This window comes from Somniosus microcephalus, chromosome 6 (assembly GCF_052327205.1).
Source record: "Somniosus microcephalus isolate GS21.2 chromosome 6, FLI_Smic_1.0, whole genome shotgun sequence".
Classification (NCBI taxonomy): domain Eukaryota; kingdom Metazoa; phylum Chordata; class Chondrichthyes; order Squaliformes; family Somniosidae; genus Somniosus; species Somniosus microcephalus.
This window is the reverse complement of record NC_140992.1, coordinates 30,575,698-30,596,337: the sequence shown is the minus strand read 5'-3', so window position 1 is coordinate 30,596,337 and position 20,640 is coordinate 30,575,698. Positions and strand designations below refer to the sequence as shown.

Here is a 20,640-nt window from a genome sequence, read left to right as displayed (position 1 = left end):
GGCACTCCTCCTCGGTGCCGGGCTCTTTTGCCAGCACTCGCAACCGATGCTCGTGCTGGTGCAGGCCCCTCCCCTTTAAGAAGGGGGGGAAGGCCTGCAGTACCGCAGCGTGCCGTGCCTCAGCATGTGGCGCTGCAGCACGTTGCGCTGCGATATTCAGTTTCAGCGCCCCAAGAGGGACGCGGGGCGCCTCAAGCAGCGCCGCGCGTCCCTCTTGGGGCGCTCAAACTGAATATCGCACTGGCGCTCCTGGCTCCTTCCGGGGCGGGACTTCCGGCGCCCAGGCGAGCTTGGCGCCACCGAATATTTAGCCCAATATCTATCCTAACAGCATTGCTGTTTCCAAGTCTGTGCCACAGTGAAAATTAAATATAATTTCACCATGCGAATTGTATGAAGACACTAATATTCAGTTAATAATAAGAGTGGGGGAAGAAGGGGAGATTTATTTTTGTTTTGTAAAATTTATAGCATCATGTCCGCCGCTCCCTGATAACTCAGTGAGTTTATCCAGTGAATACACCAGGATGGTGCCAGGTCCGGTACATGGTCTGTGCTGGTTTAGCTGATTTCAGTTGGGGCGACAGTGGCGGGGAGCTACCAGAGGGAGAGAAGACAATTGGCAAATGGAGGGAAAAGAGAATCATGTCCATAAAATTGTACCTATAATGGACTCTGTAAGACTGCCACAAAGTTATGTTATTAAATCATGTAAGTTAGCATCAAATTATATGAGCAAGTTTGCACTGTGGACTCACATTCACTAGAAATTGGATTCAGGGTGGCCCCGAACTCACTTCTTGCAGCCATCAGAGATAAACCTGAGCTGGAGTTGAATCCAAGCAGCAGAGATGAAAATGACTTCACTCCATTACCTAATGCCACAATCCTAACCACGTAGGCAGACTTTTAGATGGTGTTATCAATTTTGTCTCATTGCCTATAACGATTCCTAATAGACATTATTGACCAAAGGCTTTTATAACAAAAGCTTGGTGTCACCTAATAATCACTACTTCATGATTTACCTCATCTTCTATCCGACTCTTTTCAACTTTTAGGGGATCCTACATTGGGCTATTTAACCCTTCACCCAGGTTCTTCAATTAAAAAAAAACTGCTCAAATGTTACTGTCTGATGATATTATGTCAAAATATTAGATGTGCTTTAGACAGTCATGGCTACAATATTCTTTTTAATTCGGTTTTGAAGTCAATCCAATATAAGGCAGCTATAACTGCAACTGGTGTGCCTCAGATTTTTTAAAGTTTCTAAAAGGTCCAAAAAATCATTTGGTAACTCTTTTAAACTTATTTTTTGTCTTTTTAATTAAGCAGAGCACCAGCATTTGGATTCCAATGAGCACAGCTTCTGCTTTCCCTAACTAGAGATTAATACAAAACTGACAACACATGAAATTCAGTTCTGTCGACTCCCTGGCACGATAAGCAGGTAATAGTCTCAAACTGGTATCCACTGTATAACAGCAGCCTAAGTTTAGTTTATTTTTGCAAATAATATTTACCTTTCTGTAAAATTGTTTAAATACAAATATCGAGGCCATTAATATAACTATCACTTGTACATACAAAAAAACAGCATATTTTCTACAGTTTGAAACATTTACCTTATTTCCTAACAATATTTTCCTAATACTGGGGGGAAATTTGTAGGTCTATGGGGAAGGAGCAGGAGAGTGGGACTAATTGGATAGCTCTTTCAAAGAGTTGTTATGATCTGGAACCCACTGCCTGAAAGGGCGGTAGAAGCAGATTCAATAATAACTTTTAAAAGGGAATTGGATAAATACTTGAAGGAAAACATTTGCTGGGATATGGGGAAAGAGCCAGGGAGTGGGACTAATGGGATAGCTCTTTCAAAGAGCCAGTACAGACACGATGGGCCGGATGGCCTCTTTCTGTACTGTACCATTCTATGATTCTTTGAAATGCTGTAATGCAAGACTGGTAAGAATAGCAATGCAATAGTCAGGGATTGCAGACTTGGCTGCTCTGGGTATCAGTTATAGTGGCAAGGCTTTCACTCAGCTGAATAATGCCACCATTTTTCTTCCCAATTCTAAAAGTGCAGCAGCAGAATTTGGTCTTAGTTAATTTATTTCGAAGCTCTTTACATCTGAGGCCATAGACCACAGGACTAAGGCACTGGCCCACAGAGAAAATGGCAGTATTGACCAGATACAACGTTGCTAATTTAGGCATTTTACCTAGTCCGATTGTGATCAAAACAGGGACAATGATAAAGCATAATTGCACACCATGAATAAGAATAGTCTTCCTTGCTTGAACATTTGCGGTGACAAAGTGTCCAGCCCTTTTTCCTTCTCTGTATATTAAACAGTAGCTCAACACAATCAAGACGAAACACAGAAGGATAAAAACAATTCCAATTTGTCTTGAAGCAACTCCATTCATTGGATTAGGACAGCTATTGTCATTTTCAATGATATATGCCAATGAGACATTCAGGCTTTGATATATTATTGACCACAATGGATTCTGCATTGCTAATATCCACATTATTGCAGTTATCTTCTTTTTAGCTGAATCGACAAGTGAATTATATCGCAAAGGCCAACAGATAGCCAGACAAGTGTTCAAGGACATTAGGGTTAAAGTTAGCATAATGCATTGTGCGAATGTCATTTGCACTGTGAGCAGGATCCAGCAAAGAATCCTGGGCGCGTTGATATTGAAGAGTCGAAAACCATTTGTCAGGGTGCCCAAGGCGAAATATATAGAAGCATAGATGAGATGCTGGCACAGGAGGATGTATCTGGTCTCACATTTTAATTCCAACTCTTGCTGCACTGTCCTTAGTATTACATAACTGCATGCAGCAGTGATGATAAAATCAGTCAGATAAACTGAAGTCTTCACCATGTTAAAAATGTAATCGGAAGTCTCATTGGAGCTGTTCATGGCTCCGTTTAATGCTCTTCTTTGTAAATGAAATGAACAAATCGTGCAAAGTTATTTCTCCATCAAAGGTAGTTACACTTACTAAAGGCCATCTTGTCATTTTAGTTTATGCGCATCACTGTGGATTGATGTTATCCGTAACTGCAATTCTATAAAGGTCAAAAAGATAGAAAATAATCAACTCAGCTGAAATAAATCAAACATATCAACACAAGCGATGAAAGTGATAGCAACATGTCTTAAGGGATGTATAATTACTGATAGATCTGATGTCTGAGCACACTTTACTGAAGAGGATACGTGGATTCATATCACATCCTCCAAAAATTATTGGGGGAAATTTCTTCTTCATTCTAGGAATAGCAAAGTCATGAATGTGTTTATAAAGAACGGGTGTATGATTTCCAAAGAATCGAATATTCTTTCCCGTAGTTGCTGCAACAAGCTCAGGAAGGGGTAGCAGTGAGCTGTTGGTCTTTAATCAACTTCCTTGCTGTTGATTTTATTGAACAGAAGTGGCTGTCCAGTGGCCATGAGCAAGCCATTGTTTAAAGAATCTCACATACATTAGTACTTACGTATTAGGGAATGAGCTGGGACTTTTGCTTTTTGCTAGCAACAGTGACTAGAATAATGTGTAGTATGAACCATTGCTGCTTCAAATCAAATCAACTTTTATTGTCATTGTTAGTGCACAAGTGCAGTACAACGAAATGTAGGCTTGCGGCTCCCGAGAGTGTACATTTGGATTAAGACATTTAAACATTCAACATACATTTGGCTTGTAGTATATTAACATAAATATAACCATAATAAAGTGCATTGGCAGATGTGCAGGCTTTAGAGTTTATTTGTGGAGTTCAGTAGGATGACAGCCCTGGGAAAGAAGCTGTTCCTAAATCTGGTCGTACGGGTGTGAATGCATCTGTAGCGTCTCCCAGATGGCAGGAGGGCGAACAGACTGTGGCTGGGGTGGGTAGGGTCTTTGATGATGGACCGTGACCTCCGTAAACAGCGTTTCTGGTATATGTGCTCTATGGTCGGTAGCCGGGTGCCGGTAATGCGTTGGGCAGTTTTGACTACCCGCTGCAGGGCTTTCCGGTCATAGTAGCTACAGCTGCCATACCATACTGTGATACAGTTTGTCAGGATGCTCTCTATAGTGCAGCGGTATAAGTTAGAGAGGATCAGGGGTGACAGGTTACATCCCTTCAGCCTCCTTAGGAAATATAGGCGCTGCTGGGCCTTCTTCACCAGAGAGGAGGTGTTGAGGGACCAGGAGAGGTCTTCCGTGATGTGGACTCCGAGGAACTTAAAGCTGTCCACCCTTTCCACCACAGCCCCATTGATGTGGATGGGGGTGTGACTTCCGCCTTTGGACTTCCTGAAGTCCACAATGATTTCTTTTGTTTTCTTGGTGTTAAGGGCCAGGTTGTTATCGGCGCACCACTTCACGAGATGCTGGACCTCCTCCCTGTAGGCTGACTCATCGTTGTTGGTGATCTGGCCTACTACCGTGGTGTCATCCGCGAACTTGATGATGGTGTTGGAACCAGAGGAGACACCGAACACACTAGTTATCTAGGTTGGGTGGGGGAGGTAATGGTTCTGAAATTCGATATCCTAAATCATTAGAAATGAATTATAATGAGTAAACTGATCATGTGTACAGCCAGATGAAATGGGCCCTACTACAGTAGTTAGTTCCCTCCTTCTGCACAATTCAGGGTATACACACATGCGCGAAGGCAGTGAGGCTTTGGAGGAAACAGTGATATCACTGACTGTGTAAATATAGCCCAACTGGCATGAATGAACAGCATTGTTTAATGTGTCTCGCTTACCAAAAAAGTAGATGTGGGGATAAAGTGAGTATACATTTTTTTGTTGCTTAAAGGTAGTGTCGCACTTTGCTGTAGATTTGAGGATTAACTGTAGAACATTGACCCAAGTAACAACACTCATCATGCCTTTAGAAAGGGAAGATCCTGCCTGGCCAATCCCCTTGATTTCTTTGAGGAAGTGGCACCTCAAATTGACTGTAGTGAACTCTACAACACTGTATTTTTGGACTTCCAAAAAGCATTTGATCAAGTTCCACATGGAAGATGACTAATTAAACTCAAAGCTATGGGGATTCAGAGCAAAATGTAGGAATGGATAAGAAACTGACCGAAGGGTAAAAAACAATGGGTACTGGTTGAGGGGTAACGTCAGAGTCCTGGGGGACATACTGAGTGAGATGCCTCTAGGCTCAGTGTTGGGATCACTACTCTTTATCATTTACATTAATGATTTGGATTTTGAAATTCAATGCAAAATGGCTACATTTGCAGATGATACCAAACTAGGAAGGGCAGTGTGTGCTGGGTCAATTGAAATTTTTAAGACGGAGATCAATACATTTTTGTTCGGTAAATTTATCAAGGAATATGGAGCAAAGGCAATAAATGAAGTTAAGGTACAGGTCAGCCATAATCTAACTGACTGGTGGATCAGGCTTGAAGGGCTGAATGGCCTCCTCTTGCTTCTATGTTCCTAGCCCTAAAAGTAGAGTACGATTAAAGTTGGTGCTAATATTTGATCAGGGGTAAAGCTAGTCCTAAATAACAGAGCAGAGTTAAAGTTAGTCTCAATATTATAGTAGGGTTAGAGTTAGTCCTAATATTATAGCAGGGTTAAAGCTCATTCTAGATACCAGAGTAGGGTTAAAGTTTGTGCTTGATAACATTAATTAGCCTTAACTTTAGAATAGGATTACATAGGATATGCAGCACAGAAACAAGCCATTCGGCCTAACCAGTCCATGCCGGCGTTTATGCTCTACTCAAGCCTCCTCCCGTCTTTCCTCATCTAACACTATCAGCATAACCCTCTATTCCCTTCTCCCTCATATGCTTATCTAGCTTCCCTTTAAATGTATCTGTACTGTTCGCTTCAACCACTCCCTGTGGTAGCGAGTTCCACATTCTTACCACTCTTTGGGTGAAGAAGTTTCTTCTCAATTCCCTATCTGACTTCTTGGTGACTATCTTATATTGATGGCCTCTAGTTATGCTCTTCCCCACAAGTGGAAACGCTCTCTCTCTATCCACTCTATCAAAACCTTTCATAATTTTAAAGACCTCTATTAGGTTACTCCTCAGCCTTTTCTTTTCAAGAGAAAAGAGACCCAGCCTGTTCCTCCGTTCCTGATAGGTATCTCCTCGCATTTCTGGTATCATCCTTGTAAATCTAGGGTTGAGTTTAGTCCTAAATAACAGTGGGGTCAAAGTTAATCCGAACATAAGAGCAGGGTTAAGGCTATCCCTAACAGTAGAGCAGTGTTAAAGTCAGTCCCTAATATGATAGCAACATTATTATTGTAATATTTAGTGTCCTGGTGCATGATCTGAAATTTTTAAAAAACTGTCTGCCTCTAAAATCTGGAATACCCTCTAGCTGATAGCCTTGACGAATATCACAATATTAAATGTATCTAGGAAATGATCACTAGGACCCACACAATTACCATTTCAAGTTTACTAATCAACTATAATCGAATATAGCATCTGCTTTTGTATTATTTTGTTAAGAATATAAGAACATAAGAAATAGGAGCAGGAATAGGCCACTTGGCCCCTCGAGCCTGCTCTGCCATTCAATAAGATCATGGCTGATCTTGGGCTCAAAGCCATTTCCCAGCCCGCTCCCCATAACCCTTCACTCCCTTAGCTTGCAAAAATTTGTCTATCTCCACTTTAAATGTATTTAATGACCCAGCCTCCACGGCTCTCTGGGGCAGAGAATTCCATAAATTTACAACCCTATGAGAGAAGAAGTTCCTCCTCATCTCAGTTCTAAAAGGGCGACCCTTTATTCTGAGACTGTGCCCCCGAGTTCTAGAATTCCCCATGAGAGGAAACATCCTCTCTGCATCTACCCTGTCGTGCCCCCTCAGTATCTTATATGTTTCGATAAGATCACCTCTCATTCTTCTAAATTCCAATGAGTATAGGCCCAGCCTGCTCAACCTTTCCTCATAAGTCAAATCCTTCATCTCTGGAATTAACATAAGAACATAAGAAATAGGAGCAGGAGTAGGCCAATCGGCCCCTCGAGCCTGCTCCGCCATTCAATAAGATCATGGCTGATCTGATCCTAAGCGCCAATCTACTATCACAGAACCATCTCCTGAATCTAACAGAATTAGACACACGAAATAGGAGCAGGATCAGGCTACACGGCCCCTGGGCCCGCTCCGCTACCCACAGGCCCATGACCGATCCGAACCTAGACTCATGTCCAAATTCCTGCCCGCTCCCCGTAGCCCTTAATTCCCTTTACTTCTAGGAAACTGTCTATTTCTGTTTTAAATTTATGTAATGATGTAGCTTCTACAGCTTTTTGGGGCAGCATATTCCATGGACCTACCACCCTCTGAGTAAAGTAGTCCCTCCTCATCTCAGTTTTGAAAGAGCAGCCCCTTATTCTAAGACTATGCCCCCTAGTTCTAGTTTCACCCATCATCGGGAACATCCTCCCCGCATCCACCCGATCCAACCCCTTCACAATCTTATATGTTTCAATAAGATCGCCCCTCATCCTTCTGAACTCCAATGAGTAGAGTCCCAATCTACTCAACCTCTCCTCATATGTCCATCCCCTCATCCCCGGGATTAACCGAGTGAACCTTCTTTGTACTGACTCGAGAGCAAGTATGTCTTTTCTTAAGTATGGACACCAAAACTGTATGCAGTATTCCAGGTGCGGTCTCACCAATACCTTGTACAACTGAAGCAATACCTCCCTATTTTTATATTCTATCCCCCTAGCAATGAAAGCCAACATTCCATTGGCCTTCTTAATCACTTGCTGCACCTGCATACTAACCTTTTGAGTTTCGTGCACCAGGACCCCCAGATCCCTTTGTACTTCAGTACTTTCCAGTTTCTTGCCATTAAAATAATAACTTGCTCTACGATTTTTCCTGCCAAAGTGCATAACCTCACACTTTCCAGTATTGTATTCCATCTGCCAAATCTCTGCCCACTTACTTAGCCTGTCTATGTCCCCTTGCAGGTTTTTTATGTCCTCCTCACTCACTGCTTTCCCCCCCATCTTAGTATCATCTGCAAACTTTGATATGTTACACTCGGTCCCCTCCTCCAAATCGTTAATATAGATTGTAAAGAGTTGGGGACCCAGCACTGACCCCTGCGGAACACCACTAGTTACTGATTGCCAGTCTGAGAATGAACCATTTATCCCAACTCTCTGCCTTCTGTTAGATAGCCAATCCTCTATCCATGCCAGAATATTACCCCCAATCCCGTGATTTTTTATCTTAAGCAATAATCTTTTGTGTGGCACCTTGTCAAATGCCTTTTGGAAGTCTAAATACACTACGTCCACTGGTTCCCCTTTATCCACCCTATACGTTACTTCCTCAAAGAACTCCAGCAAATTTGTCAAACATGACTTCCCCTTCATAAAACCATGCTGACTTTGTCCTATTAAATTATGATTATCCAAATGTCCTGTTACTGTCTCCTTAATAATGGACTCCAAAATTTTACCTACCACAGATGTTAGGCTAACCGGTCTATAGTTTCCAGCCTTCTGTCTACTGCCCTTTTTAAATAAGGGTGTTACATTAGCAGTTTTCCAGTCTGCCGGGACCTTTGCCGAGTCCAGGGAGTTTTGGAAAATTATTACCAATGCATCCACAATCCCTACCACCACTTCCCTCAAGACCCTAGGATGTAAGCCATCCGGTCCAGGTGATTTATCCGCCTTGAGTCCCATTATTTTACCGAGTACCACTTCCTTAGTGATTTTGATCGTGTTTAGCTCCTCCCCCCCTTTAGCCCCCTGTTTGTCCAGTGTTGGGATATTTTTAGTGTCCTCTACTGTAAAGACTGATACAAAATATTCATTCAGTGTTTTTGCCATCTCCATATTTCCCACCATTAATTTCCCGGTCTCATCCTCTAAGGGACCAACATTTACTTTAGCCACCCTTTTTCTTTTTATATAACTATAAAAACTCTTACTATCTGTTTTTATATTTTTTGCTAATTTACTTTCATAATCTATCTTCCCTTTCTTAATTAATCTTTTTGTTATTTTTTGCTGTCTTTTAAAGTTTTCCCAATCCTCTATCCTCCCACTAGATTTGGCTACCTTATATGCCCTTGTTTTTAGTCGAATACTATCCTTAATTTCTTTACTTAGCCACGGATGGCTGTCTTTTCTTTTACACCCTTTTCTTCTCAGTGGAATATATATTTTTTGGAAGTTGTAAAATAACTCCTTAAATGTACACCACTGATCATGTATCGTCTTACCCTTTAATCTATTTTCCCAATCCACTCTACTCAATTCCGCTCTCATACCTTCATAGTCTCCTTTATTCAAGCTTAGCACGCTTGTTTGAGATCCAACCTTCTCACCCTCTGTGGTAAACCACTGTTATACCTGCCTGTGTGGGTGTTGGTATTCCACTGTGTACATGTCTGTACATGCCTCGGCTGACTCCTCCCACGAGTCCAGGTATAAAGGTGACTGCTCCACAGTCCCTCTGTATTCTGGACTGGTCGACCACTCGAGACACACCTTCATTCTCTTGTTAATAAAAGCCTGTTAGTTACTCGCTTAACCTCAGTCTTTTGAGTAATTGATAGCGCATCAATTTTATTAACAAGATTTTTTATAATGGAGAAGATCCTCACACCAGCATGCCTGGACTTAGACCATCGGGAGGCGGACGCATCCACCAAGTTTGCTCACTGGCTTAGGTGCTTTGAAAGATTCCTGATCGCCTCCGCTGCAACGGTCAAATCAGATGAGGACAAACTGGATGTCCTGACCTCCAAAGTGAACCACCGAGCGTACCCGGTCATCCAGGACGCGACCTCGTACACGGCTGCTCTCAAGCTCCTCAAGGACCAGTACACGCGTCCAGTGAACGAGGTGTATGCCAGGCACCTCCTGGGGAGTCGTAAACAACAACCTGGGGAATCGACCGAGGAATACCTTCATGCACTGTCTGTGCTTGGCCCAGCCTGTGGTTGTAAGGATGTAAAGGCCGCCGTGTATACAGAGGAACTTATCCGGGATGCTTTTGTAGCGGGCCACAGGTCCAATTACACCCGACAGCGACTGTTGGAGCAGAGTGACCTCGACCTCAACAAGGCCTCTGAACTCGCACTATCATTGGACGCAGCCTACCGGGGCATGGATGCCTACTCCTCTGCACCGTGGATGCCGTGGGGAACGACAGCCTGGGACACGGTAGTACCGTCTCATAGCGCCGTGCCACCCCAGCCACATCCCAGCAATGGCCCAACTACCGCAGCAGTGTCCCAAGGCCAGAAATGCTACTTCTGTGGCCAGGCCAAACACCCCAGAGCGCGCTGCCCGGCGAAAAATGCGATCTGCTCGGGCTGCGGGAAGAAGGGACACTACGCCAGCGTCTGCAGGGCCAAAGCCACCCCGAACCCCAGCAGCGCCGCGTGTGGGCCGTGCGGGCCACCATCTTGGGCCTCCCCAGCCATGTGCGAACCACCGGAACAGCAGCCATTTTGGACGCCTCCAGCCACATGGGGATCATGGACGCCGCCATCTTGGACGCCAGCCGGGACGCAGCAGGCCCTCAACACCGCCTCATCTGATACCCGCAGCGACACACCGACCCCTACGCTGGCTTCCGTTACGCTGGACCAAGCGAGACCGCACCAACTGGCCCGGTCCACAATGGACATTAAGGTAAATGGTCATGAAACAACCTGCCTTTTTGACTCTGGGAGCACGGAGAGCTTCATCCACCCCGACACGGTGCGGCGTTGCTCTCTCCCAGTCCTGCCTGCACACCAGCGGATTTCTATGGCCTCCGAGTCCCAGTCGGCGGACATTGGCGGCTACTGCGTGGTGACACTCTTAGTAGACGGGACTGTGTACGATAATTTTAAACTTCTGGTCCTGCCCCACCTCTGCGCTGCCGTTCTACTGGGGTTAGATTTTCAGTGCCACCTTAAAAGTGTTACGATGGCGTACGGTGGACCCCTCACCCCACTCACAGTCCGCAGCCAGCAGCTTCCAAATTGCCCGCCGCGCACCAGGTGCAACCTCTCCACACTCAGAGTCACCCCCCCCCCCCCACTGTTTGCTAACCTCACCCCCGACTGTAAGCCCATCGCCACAAAGAGCAGGCGATACAGTGCCGGGGACAGGGTTTTCATTAAAACCGAAGTGGAGCGGCTACTGAAGGAGGGGATTATTGAGGGCAGCACCAGCCCCTGGCGAGCCCAGGTTGTGGTCGTTAAGACCGGCGAGAAGCAGCGCCTGGTCATCGACTACAGCCAGACAATAAATCGCTACACCCTGCTGGACGCTTACCCACGCCCCCGGATAGCTGATATGGTCAACCAGATCGCGCAGTACCGCGTCTTCTCGACCATTGACCTGAAATCAGCGTACCACCAGCTCCCTATCTGCCCTGAGGACTGCCAGTATACTGCCTTTGAGGCAAACGGCCGCCTCTATCACTTCCTTAGGGTTCCCTTTGGCGTCACCAACGGGGTCTCCGTCTTCCAAAGGGAGATGGACCGGATGGTCGATCAAAATGCGTTGTAGGCCACTTTCCCATATCTGGACAATGTGACCATCTGCGGCCATGACTTGCAGGACCATGACGCAAACCTCGAAAAATTCCTCTGCACCGCCCAACTCCTGAACCTGACGTATAACAAGGAGAAGTGCATATTCCGCACAACCTGCCTCGCCATCCTTGGCTGTGTTGTGGAACACGGAGTCATTGGTCCCGACCCCGACCGGATGCGTCCCCTTATGGAACTCCCACTGCCCCACTGCCTCAAGGCCCTGAAGAGGTGCCTAGGGTTTTTCTCCTATTACGCCCAGTGGGTCCCCTACTATGCGGACAAGGCCCGTCCGCTGATCAAGTTCACCTCTTTTCCCTTGACGGCAGAGGCCCGCTTAGCCTTCCACCGTATCAAGGAAGACATTGCCAAAGCCACCATGCATGCAGTGGACGAATCCATCCCCTTCCAGGTGGAAAGCGACGTGTCCGACTTTGCCCTGGCCACTACCTTTAATCAGGCGGGGAGACCCGTGGCCTTCTTTTCACAAACCATCCAGGGCCCGGAGACCAGACACTCCGCTGTTGAGAAGGAGGCCCAGGCTATTGTGGAGTCTGTGCGTCATTGGAGGCACTACCTGGCCGGAAAACGATTTACCCTGCTCACTGACCAGCGTTCAGTTGCTTTTATGTTTAACAACAAGCAGAGGGGCAAAATCAAAAACGACAAGATCTTGAGGTGGAGAATCGAGCTTTCCACCTACAATTACGAGATCTTGTACCGGCCCGGGAAGCTCAATGAACCCCCGGATGCTCTATCGTGTGGCACCTGCGCCAGCGCGCAGATCAATAGACTGCGGGCCCTCCACAATGACCTCTGCCACCCGGGGGTCACCATGTTCTTCCACTTCATCAAGGCCCGCAACCTGCCTTACTCTATTGAGGAGGTCAGGACCATGACCAGGAACTGCCAAGTCTGCGCTGAGTGCAAACCGCACTTTTATAGACCAGACAGGGCCCACCTGATAAAAGCCACTCGCCCCTTTGAGCGCCTGAGCGTTGATTTTAAACGGCCTCTCCCCTCCTCCGACCACCGCAATGTGTACTTCCTCAATATTATTGATGAGTACTCCTGTTTCCCGTTCGCCATCCCCTGCCCGGACATGACCAGTGCCACGGTCATTAAATGTCTGAACGACCTCTTCACCCTGTTCGGTTTCCCCAGCTATATCCATAGCGACCGGGGCTCATCGTTTATGAGCGACGAACTCCGCCAGTACCTGCTCGCTAGGGGTATTGCCACAAGCAGGACCACCAGTTACAACCCCCGGGGGAACGGACAGGTGGAAAGAGAGAATGCGACAGTTTGGAAGGCCGCCCTGCTAGCCTTAAAGTCTAGGGGCCTTCCGACCTCCCGCTGGCAGGATGTGCTCCCCGATGCGCTCCACTCTATTCGGTCTCTGCACTGCCACTAACGCCACCCCTCATGAGAAAATGTTTGTCTTCCCAGGGAAGTCCACATCGGGGACATCGCTACCGCCATGGCTGACGTCCCCAGGGCCGGTCCTACTGAGAAAACACGTGAGGACCCATAAAATGGACCCCCTGGTCGAGAGGGTCGACCTCCTCCACGCCAACCCCCAGTATGCTTACATTGCGTACCCGGACGGGCGGGAGGACACAGTCTCCATACGAGACCTCGCACCCTCGGGGGCCCCAGTAACCCACTACCCACTACCACCGCCCCCCCCACGATCCAGTATCCAACCCCAGCAGACGGCACGCCTGGGCCCCGCGACCCGCTCGACACCCACGAGGACTACACACCTGTGCCCCAGCCTACGCGGGACTCGACGCCGGAAGCTTCACTACCCCTGCCGTCGCCACGTCGATCACAGCGGCAGACAAGACCTCCGGAGAGACTCCAATACACAAACTTTTAATACACTTCACCCCGCCGGACTCATTTTTAAACAAGGGGTGAATGTGGTAAACCACTGTTATACCTGCCTGTGTGGGTGTTTGTATTCCACTGCGTACATGTCTGTACATGCCTCGGCTGACTCCTCCCACGAGTCCAGGTATAAAGGTGACTGCTCCACAGTCCCTCTGTATTCTGGACTGGTCGACCACTCGAGGCACACCTTCATTCTCTTGTTAATAAAAGCCTGTTAGTTACTCGCTTAACCTCAGTCTTTTGAGTAATTGATAGCGCATCACCCTCTAATTGAATGTGGAATTCAACCATGTTATGGTCACTCATTCCAAGGGGATCCTTAACCTAGTGAATCGTCTCTGAACTGCCTCCAAAGCAAGTATCTCCTTCCTTAAATAAGGAGACCAAAACTGTACGCAGTACTCCAGGTGTGGTCTCACCAATACCCTGTACAATTGTAGCAGGACTTCCCTGCTTTTATACTCCAACCTCCTTGAAATAAAGGCCAACATTCCATTTGCCTTTTTGATTACTTAAGAATCTGAAACTGATTACTTCTATGAAATTGTTTGAAATTCCCAATGATTATTATGTGTTGTCAACCTGCAGCCTTCATTAATTGCCTACACACCTTTAGCTGGTTATCGGCGATATTTATCCATTATTATTTTGATGTTTCCTCCCCCACCTTGTTAGACCCTCTAGGAGGGCAGGTATGCAACTTTCTTTCCGTGCAACCAGCAGCAGTACTCTTAAGGTGCATTTACACACTATTTTTAGTGTTGCAGTGAAGCAGTCCCTGCTTTGCCCTGATGCTAAAGATGGTGACATCAGATTGAAACACTCAGCATATCCAGTCAGCATGATCTCCCAGCACAATGGTGGGTCGAGATCTGAGCTGCAGATCGCAGAACATAGTTAAATGAGGTTTTCGACAGTTCAGGTTATAAAAGGCAAAGTTGAGCAGAGAGGAAAAAAATTGAAATGGTATCTAAATTACGCCAATTGGTTGTCCCTCCCAGGGGTGATGGTAAAGATATTTTTAAATGGCTCTAAAATGAATAATGCAGTTTTGTGTCAGGCGTCATGACACCATATCGCACAGATGCACTGAGCATAGTGTCAACTATCTTCAAACCACCGAACTAAGTTCAGGCTCTGGAGGTGTCAGTAGAAATCAGCTGAAGCGACTTGGGAGCAATTCACTTCCAGTTTGCTTGCCGAAGTGGGAATGGATTGTTAGCGAGCTTCGAGATGAACACCAAAGCAACCTGGTGGTGATTGGTTTCCTCATTTTTGTCCTTCCACCTGTGGCAGGGCAATGGCCTCTGCCTGTGTTTTCCCCAACAGTGCAGTGAGATCAGGGACTCGAGCAGGAGGTGGAATGTACCCTGTGGCACAGCACATTGTCAGTCTGTAGCACTGGACCGTAGATCATTCTTGTACGGTTTGTATAACTGTGTGTTTTATTTTGCATTATTGATCTCCACAATCTAATCATTACTTAACATTTTTCTACCCTATATTCTGATAAATATTTTTCAATGGAAATTAAAATCAGGAAGTTTCTGTCATTGGTGGTTAATCCCCAATGCCACTTTCACCCTGGGCAGCATATTGACAATCGACGCCATTATCTTGTAAAACTATAACCAGAAGCAATGTTGCTGTAACCACGGTTAGCAGCAAAGGTTATTGAGAAGCAAAAACAGCTTTCCAGGTAAACATAGAAACATAGAAGATAGGAGCAGGAGTAGGTCATTCGGCCCCTCGAGCCTGTTCTGCCATTTAATGAGATCATGGCTGATCATCCAACTTCAGTACCCTGTCCCTGCTTTCTCCCCATATCCCTTGATCCCTTTAGCCTTAAGAAATATATCTAACTCCTTCTTGAATATATTTAATAAGTTGGCCTCAACTGCCTTCTGTGGTAGAGAATTCCACAGGTTCACCACTCTCTGGGTGAAGAAATTCCTCCTCATCTCAGTCCTAAATGGCTTACCCCTTATCCTTAGACTGTGACCCCTGGTTCTGGACTCCCCCGCCATCAGGAACATCCTTCCTGCATCTAGTCTGTCTAGTCCTGTTAGAATTTTATAAGTTTCAATGAGATCCCCTCTCATTCTTCTAAACTCTAGCGAACATAAGCCTAATCGACCCAATCTCTCTTCATACGTCATTCCTGCCATCCCAGGTATCAGTCTGGTGAATCTTCGCTGGTAACTAAAAGTTTAGGTAGGCAGGACGTTTAAAAAATAATAAAATAGTTTTCTTTTCATAGATGGTGTCTCATTTTCCCATTCGTACTTTCCAAATAACAAGACATAAGTTCCCTTTCATTAGTTCCTGTTATTAGCTGTTTTAATATATAGCCATGAATAACCAAGATCAAACAATTATATTAGTCGTCTTACTAAATAAAATTTGTTTTCTTTAAGTCCAGCTATGTGATTTACCTGTCTTTTCCGGTATCTTCCATGCGATCTTCAACAAATATTGCCTATTCTGATGTTCTTTCTTGAAGCATGCTTTTATGATAATTAATTTTTAACATTGCATTTTACAGGATTATAAAATGCTTTCAGCCCAAAGAGAATCTGCAAATATTGTCGTAACACAAGCTGCTGAATGCTATTTCAGGCTAGTTTCACTGCTAAAGTAATGAGGAACCAATCAGAAGAGTTCAGGGGCTGTATGCTCCGAGCTCTGAAAGTTATATCCGCCCACTTCTACTTCCTTATGGCGCACTGACCTTTAAAACCACTTGTTTAAACTCTAGCAAAGAAATTATAGATAAATGGTGAACATTCTATCTAAAGTTTAGATAGCTATTCATATATATGCTTAATTATACAAAACACTTGCAACGTCAGTGTCTCAAATTATATCACCATGCTTGAGAGTGCAAAGCCCCAAAGCAGGTTTTCGCAATTTTGTACTAAAATACTTTTTCCAACTACAGCAACAGTTACCTGGTACTACCACCTCCCTGCACATTCCTTGGTCACACGCCCAATGGATAGAAGAATGATAAATTCAGAGTCTTTCTAGCACAGCCACTTTCCTTTCAATTAAAGTTAGCACAGGCATACAAAGTGGAACTACGATTTTTATGTTGCAATTTGTCTTCAGGCAGATTTAATGGCAGTGGGAAAATTTGGAGCACTCCTGGTCCATAAGGAAACTAAAAACAATGTTTAAAGCTCACCTCGCTGGGCTTCTGCTAGCGCTGTTTTGTCTGACGGTGAAGCCCGCACTGGTCCCCTGCTTAGGCCTCAGGTTAAAATGGCAGATTGAGCCCCGAGGCCCTCATCGGAGCCTGACCTGCATATTGAAAGAGGACCCCCCGCACCCCCCCCCACAACACCCCTCGCTCCAAGTTTGTGGCAGGTGTCCTTACTGCCTGCAGTTTAAAATTAGAGTCTGTCAGATCGGAGCGGGAAAGGATTGGGGAAGTCGCTCCACTTTAACTCCCCCACCCTGCCTGGTAGCTGCCAGGCGGGGCGGGGGGGGGGGGTGGGGGTTAGTTAAAATCAAGGCCATTGATTTAACAATGACACCACAAGTAAGCTTGTTGAGTAATATAAGGAAGTTGCGATTTGGGTTACTCATGATGTGCCTGAGTCTGGGTACATCACTTTAACACTACCTTCCTTCTGGTTGCACCTATAATCCTGTTTGGCTTTCCCACAAAACAAATAATGACAGAGTAGCAGAGGAGATTGAAGAAATTTGGGATTTTCCATGGTTTTTTTCAATAAAGGGGAATTACCATATTTCCACAAAAATAGGTCAATGTGAGGCCATCGTTCTTTTCCCAAGTGTAATGTGCACTGAGTCATCAAATCAGTTTCACGTATTCAGCCACTGCTCCAGCTGTCAGTCTGTGGGGTGAATTTTCACTTTTACACCCGAGTGCAAAATTTACTTCAGTGGAAGCGAAAATCGGTGGGGGGGGGGCCGGGGGGGGGGGCGCGGTGTAAATCGGGCGGGGTGTAAGTGGGGTGGGGGTGTAAATCTGGGGGGTTTAAATTGAGGAGTGTAAATGGGGGGTGTAAATTGGGGGTGTAAATCGGGGGGTGTAAATTGGGGGTGTAAATTGGGGGTGTAAATCGGGGGTGTAAATCGGGGGTGTAAATTGGAGGTGTAAATTGGGGGTGTAAATCGGGGGTAAATTGGCGGGGTATAAATTGGGGGTGTAAATTGGGGGTGTAAATTGGAGGTGTAAATCGGGGGTGTAAATTGGGGGTGTAAATCGGGGGTGTAAGTCGGGGGGTGTAAATCCAGGGCGGGCGTAAATTGGGGGTGGGGGGGGTGTAAATTGGGCAGTGTGTAAGTCCGGGGGCTGTAAATCGGATAGCCTGTGGTAAAAGTGAAAATTCCCCCATGTTCCTTTTCCATACCTCCCTAAACCATACCCTGGGTACTTACAATATCTCGGGAGTCTTTTGTATTAACTAGTAGTTAAGGGAATCTATTTAAATACATTTACATGGACCTTTAACATTCTTCAGCAGACTCACTCTTACTTTACAAAGCATGTTCTTCCTTTGTGACTGGTGTCTCAACCTTAAGAGGTCTTTTTTGGCTGTTATTTCAACATGCTGCCGTCCATTGCCTTTGCTTCTAATGCCACATCAGGATCGTGTGTAGCCTCTTCTCTCAGCCAACATGCCTTTGCACAATCAACTTGCTTCCGGTTGATCAAGGAAGGTTAATGGGTTTAGGTCACATCATTATTAGCCTATTACAAGCATTTTGGAAGAAACCCAAATTGCAAAATCCTTATATCGCTCACCAAGCCTTCTTGTGGCTTCTTTGTGCTGGTCAGTTTCATGGTTAATCAGGGAATTTATTGTGCATTCACACTGCCACTGACATCTAAGCAATAGCCCCCTCCCCATAAATTGCTGTCAGCACTTATTCATAAGAACAAAAAGCCCAGAAGATAAAAACAAGTGGACGATAAAAATAATGATAATTTTCTGTAATTTTTCTTTAATAAAAGAATCAACAGTGCTCCCACTCACATTGAAAGAGAACACAACTGGAACCGAGGTAAGTGCCAGCTGTATATTAGAACCCAGTAACCTATAATGGGAATTTTACATGTTTTGTGCTTATTCTTCAAAAGCTGATGATATATATGTATCATATGGGACTGGCGCTACATTTGTACAAGAAACAGACATCATTGCATGGGAAACAATACCATTTGCATAGATCTCTAATAATGAGATGTTAAAAAAATAATGGTCATCCCCCATCACCAACGCAGTGTTGATCTTGCTGTACTATATTGGAGATCCAGCTTGGTCATTTTAAAACATACGTGTACAGGAGTTGACACTGAGACAGAACTATCCCTACAGTATCAGGTCTGAGTAAATCATCAGCTTTTCCCCATGAGTTCTGTACAAATGCAGCAGTTCAAATTGAGACACATATGAGTCATACAATACCAGACGTGAACAAACTTTTAGATTGTGTCAGCTGTGGCTCAGTGGGTAGCACTCTCGCCTCTGAGTTAGAAGGTTGTGGGTTCAAGTCCCACTTCAGAGACTTGAGCACAAAAATCTAAGCTGATACTCCAGGGCAGTACTGAGGGAGTGCTGCACTGTCAAAGGTACCGTCTTTCGGATGAGACATTAAACCGAGGCCCTGTCTGCTCTCTCAGGTGGATGTAAAAGAATCACATGGCACTATTTCGAAGAAGAGCTGGGGAGCACTCCCTGATGTCCTGACCAATATTTATCATTCAATCAACATCACTAAAAAAAAACAGATTATCTGGTCATTAGCACATTGCTGTTTGTGGGAGCCTGCTGTGTGCAAATTGGCTGCTGTGTTTCCTACATCACAACAGTGACTACACTTCAAAAGTACTTCATTGGCTGTAAGGCGTTTTGGGACGTCCTGAGGTCGTGAAAGGCGCTATATAAATGCAAGACTTTCTTTCTTGTATCCATTATGTGCTGAATATTTCACAAGAACTGCATGGGGCCTACTATCCACTTAGGCGTTCAAATCACCATACAATAGCAAAGAATAGGTTCCCTTCACTTGATTAGAATGTTGTGGAACAGGAAAGTAATGAAAACTGCTATCCTTGAATAATCTGGTGTGGATGAATGCCAGCTTTAGAATGGGATGCCAGCTTCTCCTACAAATGAACACTGTGGACATTTCCCTATGCCCCTCTCCCTAACATTTTAATACCGTGTGCTGCCAAATGTATATTCCTGAAAATCTGTAAGGACTAGTGGTTGCTGTTTGCTAAAGGCTCGTTTTTCATGGCTTGCTATGTATTAGTGCAGCCTGCACTCACCCTGTGCTCTTTTTACACACAAAAAAAAGAACTTGCATTTATGTAGCACCTTATCATGCCTTCAGGACATCCCAAAGCACGTTGCAACCAACAGATTACTTTTGAAATGCAGTCACTGTTAGTAAATGCAGCAACCAATTTACACACAGCAAAGAAATAAGTAACCAGTTAATCTGTTTTTGGTGATGTTATTTGAGGGAGGATTGTTGGCCAAGACATCAGAAGGACTTCCTGCTCTTGAATAGGCAGACAGGGCCTCTAACAATTCACATCCTTCGTGCAGCACAGGTATTTCACTTTGGTAGGAAGAATAGAAAAACAGAATGGCCTAGAAATTCAGTATCACCACGTTTGGGGCGCTACAGCCGGGCATTCGCTAAATTTAGCGCCTGGCGCAACTTAGCGCCACCTTCACCGAAATTGAGTTGCATCGCCCCAAGAGGTTGCTGCTGCGCTAAAGCAGGCGATGCACGACTATCATAAGGCGCTAAGCCGGCGAGCCGAGGCGCTAACACTGAGGGCGGGCGCAGCGCAGGTACGGCGAGTTGCTGATTGAAGGCAGACACGCTGGCGCCAGTCAGCTCTTAAAGGGGGAGGGTCGATTTGTTTGGCTGGCACGCCCTGCACACTGCAGCCCTGAAGCAAGGCCTGACCATTGCTGTTCATCAGTTCTATGCCCAGGACCATGGAGAAGGCCGCTATTCTTCCAAATCCCATTGCACGCTCTTGCTGCTTGTCCAGGGTCATGGGGAAGGAGATGTACTGACGTCTCCTTCTGAAAAGGGCATTGATCACCTGGCGGATGCAGCAATGTACCGCGAACTGGGAGATGTTGGCAATGTCCCCAGTAGCAGA

At 45.5% G+C, this 20,640-nt stretch overlaps 1 protein-coding gene across 1 annotated transcript; it reads right to left on the bottom strand.

The window, feature by feature from the left end:
• Positions 1–498: 498 nt before the first annotated feature.
• LOC147115569 (odorant receptor 131-2-like) lies at positions 499–16,092 on the bottom strand. Its single transcript, XM_085989435.1, has 2 exons — positions 15,914–16,092; positions 499–3,092 (listed from the first exon to the last, which is right to left on the bottom strand). The coding sequence occupies exon 2, from the start codon at positions 2,941–2,943 to the stop codon at positions 1,990–1,992; it is 954 nt and encodes a 317-aa protein (XP_085845561.1). The 5' UTR covers positions 2,944–3,092; positions 15,914–16,092; the 3' UTR covers positions 499–1,989.
• Between the last annotated feature and the right edge of the window lie 4,548 nt (positions 16,093–20,640).

Bases quoted from the DNA above. Each gene is read 5' to 3' on its own strand.
- LOC147115569 (XM_085989435.1), bottom strand. From the start codon at position 2,943: ATGAACAGCTCCAATGAGACTTCCGATTACATTTTTAACATGGTGAAG.